This window comes from Myotis brandtii, unplaced genomic scaffold (genome assembly GCF_000412655.1).
Source record: "Myotis brandtii unplaced genomic scaffold, ASM41265v1 scaffold77, whole genome shotgun sequence".
In the NCBI taxonomy this organism is placed as follows: Eukaryota; Metazoa; Chordata; class Mammalia; order Chiroptera; family Vespertilionidae; genus Myotis; species Myotis brandtii.
This window is the reverse complement of record NW_005371082.1, coordinates 3,118,780-3,122,455: the sequence shown is the minus strand read 5'-3', so window position 1 is coordinate 3,122,455 and position 3,676 is coordinate 3,118,780. Positions and strand designations below refer to the sequence as shown.

Here is a 3,676-nt window from a genome sequence, read left to right as displayed (position 1 = left end):
AAGTAAAAAAGGAACACTCACCAACCAGTCCATTGATTCTCTATCCAGATATGTGTTATCTTACTAAGTCAACTTTTCCTCTAATATTTCTATATTGATCACTTATTATCCATTTTTCATTACCAAGGTTCTTGCTAGAGACATGGACTACCTCAACTAAAATACTACAAATTTCCTTCTTTTTGGACTTTTCTGTTCATATTCTACAATCAGAGTAATACTTGGCTTGACTGTCTTGAAAAGTTCACTTTGCCTCCTGAATTGAGTACAGACATCTTTAAAATCAAAGCTCTAAAAAATAATAGTATATTTATTCATTTCATGAGTTCATACAATGAGTGCTTAACTGCTAGAAAAAGGAAGGGAATTAATGTTCACTGCATGTCAGGAATTAAGTATTTTAATACATTATTGTTTTTTTATTTAAGTCACACAAATACCTTTTAAGTTAAGATTAGATCCATTTTAAAGACTGGAAAACTGAGGCACAGGAGCTTAAGGAATATGTCTTGACTCACAAAACCACTAAGTGGTATAGCCAGGATACAAACTCAGAACTGTCTGATCTAGAGTTTGTGCTCTTTTGATAAAGTGCTCACAGTGCTATACAAGCTCTGGAATTACAAAGATGTACAAGATATGGAACGCTCTCAAGTAACTTAAACTTTACTATGCCCACAAAAATAACATGAGGCATTACTGCTAATGTTTTTATATTTAATTTTCTAAGCAATGGAGAGTCCTGTGGAAACTTGTGAGCAGTAAAATAATATGTAGTCTAATTATTCTACGAATGTTTTTCTAAATGTAGTGAAAAAGAAAGATGCTGCAATACTGATATACTAAATATGTGGTTGTTCTGTTTAAAAACTGCACAAGTTTGAAGCCATAGAACTTTTTAAATGAATTAAACTTCTATTCCATGCCTTCACTTATTGAGGGGAAAAATCATGTGCCAATATCAAACGTCTAATTACAAGTGGAGTGAGGGATGAGACATACAGAATTTTATGAAAATATCAAACAAATATCTACCCTAGATCAGGGTGGCAGTGATGGTATCTCAAAACATTTTCCACAGACTAGCCCTTAATTATAGCCAAAAGTTGAATAGATTTTAGTTGGGTAAAAAATACGGATGCAAACTTCGAGAAAAGGGAACCCATGTAAAAGTCAGTAAATAAAGAATAAAAATATTCTTCTGATGAAATGAATGAAGTGTATAATGTGACTAAAATGGTAAAAGCAAGGGTAAGGGGAAAAGTTGCAGAGTCACTTAAACATATGATAAAGAGAGCTAATTTAGGATAATGATTAACAGCAGGTTCCAAAATACTCTCCACTGTTCATTCATTTCCTGGACATTCAATGTATTTTTATTGAACATTATGGGAATGTCTATCACCAAAAGAACATTATTCACTCATGTAATATACATTATTCATTCATTTTTCATTCATTATTCAATATATATTGAAATCTGTATAAAATATATGTATTAAAAATAGTTATAACTAAGAACTTTTCAGATCTATGTATGCTATAATACTTAAAAGAGCCATATGAAGTAGATATTATTAGTATCTTCATGTAAAAAACAAAAATTCAAGTTTCAGAGTGGTTAAATATCTTGGTGCCACATTATGAAGAGGGAAGCCAACACTGGAACCTGGTGATGTCTAATCACTAAACCCTTTGTCTTCATTAAGCAATACCATGAAATTTTGTTCTCATAAAGTTAAAAAAATTAAGGTAAATTATATTAATATAGAAAATATTGAATTACCTTTGAAGCTGCTATGGCAGTCATACTTTGGGTTGCTTCTTGAGGTTTACTGCTTCCATGGGAAGATTTGTTCCCTCTGTCTCTTTGTCTCTGCCGACATTCTAAACAGTTTCTCACAGCAACACAACAAACTATTTAAAAAACCAAAAGGTTATTATTAATATAAATTGTTGACTTTGACATGTTGATAAAAATTGCTAGGTTCTATTTTTCTTTCTTTCCCCTTCCTCCAACCCATTATTATACTTAAATCAACTAGATCAGTAAATATTTTTGATAATTATAAAACACTAGAGGCCCGGTGCACAAAATTTGTAGACCCTCAGCCCAGTCTGCACCCTCTCACAGTCCAGGAGCCATCAGGGGATGTCTGACTGATGGCTTAGGCCCGCTCCTCCAGTTGGACATCCTTAGTGCTGCCGCAGAGGCAGGAGAAGCTCCCGCCACCGCTGCTGCGCTCCCCAGCTGTGAGCCTGGCTTCTGACTGAGTGGCGCTCCCCCTGTGGGAGCGCACTGACCACCAGGGCTCAGCTCCTGCTTTGAGCGTTGGCCCCCTGGTGGTCAGTGCATGTCATAGCAAGCGGTTGATCGGCCTTAGCATATCATTAGCATATTATGCTTTGGTTGAATGGATGACCGGACACTTAGCATATTATATAGTATTAGAATAAAAGGAAAAGTCATAAGGAGGGTTACATGAAATCCTTTGGTGGTAGATTAAGGGTACAGAAGAAAGCAAAACAGGGAAATCTCTAGGATTGGATAAAAAGCAAAACAGAGAGACACATACATCTTTAACATTGGTGGGAGCAGGATAGGTAATCTTTAACATTTATAGTAGCTAGAGGCCACATGCACGAAATTCGTGAAAGGGGGTTGGCCCTCACAGCCCCGGCTGCCTCGGCCCTCACAGCCCTGACTTCTGGACAGTTGTCCAGAAAGTCTTTTGGATAGTCATTCTGCTGTTTGGTCTAATTAGCATATTAGCTCTTTATTATATAGGATAGTAATGAAAAGCACATATGAAACATAGGTGTAGTTAAAAATTTAAACAAAATACTCATGTACTATCAACTAGCTAAAAAAACAGAACATTACCAGGGCCTTTGAAGTTCCCAATATACTCTTCCATAGTTTGTCTGTCTCCTCCATCATTCAAAATTATGAATTTTATGAATCACTAAAATGTTTTTATAAAATTAATATTCATATTTGGTAAGTTCTTTTGGATAAGACATCTTCCCATAATTTGACTACCTTAGCGACTATCACAAATCCCAACATCCATCTTTCCTCATGGTAGGAAAGTCTATGGCCTTTGTCAATAAGCATTCAATAAGAAGAAGCTTTTTTTTTTTTTACGATGAGAATTGTCTTTTCCTGAAATGTTGCAGATCGGTTACAGCAAACAGAATGGCGACCGTCAAGGAAAACTGTCACTCTGGGATCCTTTTTGACCGCAGCAGCTACGTGGAAGCAGCTGCAGCTTCAATAAGGGCCACAAGAAGAAGAAGCTTTTTATTTATTTATTTATTTTAAGAAACAGTAGAGTACAGCAATAAACAGTACTGATTTTGGAATCAGATCACAGGAGCTTAAATCCTGGCTCTGCCACTTCTGACCTATGATCTTGGGCCAGCTGCTTAAACTAACTGTGCCTTAGTTTCCTCATATGCAAAATGAGTATAAACATACTTCTTTAGAGAATCCTTGTAAGGATTAATTGAATTAATATATGTAAAGTGCTTAGAACAGTAAACAGAAATAGATATATAATTGTTTGCTTTATTATTATCCTATCTAATAAAAGAGAAACATGGTAATTAGCCGTACCTCCGCTACCCTTCCCATTGGCTAATCAGGGCTATATGCAAATTAACTGCCAGCCAA

General features: G+C 35.6%; 1 protein-coding gene across 4 annotated transcripts in view; it reads right to left on the bottom strand.

Moving 5' to 3' along the window:
- NBEA (neurobeachin) overlaps positions 1 to 3,676 on the bottom strand; it is a 776,030-nt gene that overhangs the window by 665,590 nt on the left and 106,764 nt on the right. For all 4 annotated transcript variants that reach the window (XM_005883142.2, XM_014530733.1, XM_014530734.1 and 1 more), the window contains one exon: positions 1,787 to 1,917. In XM_005883142.2, the coding sequence (XP_005883204.1) occupies positions 1,787 to 1,917 (131 nt within the window). The remainder of the gene's footprint in view (positions 1 to 1,786; positions 1,918 to 3,676) is intronic.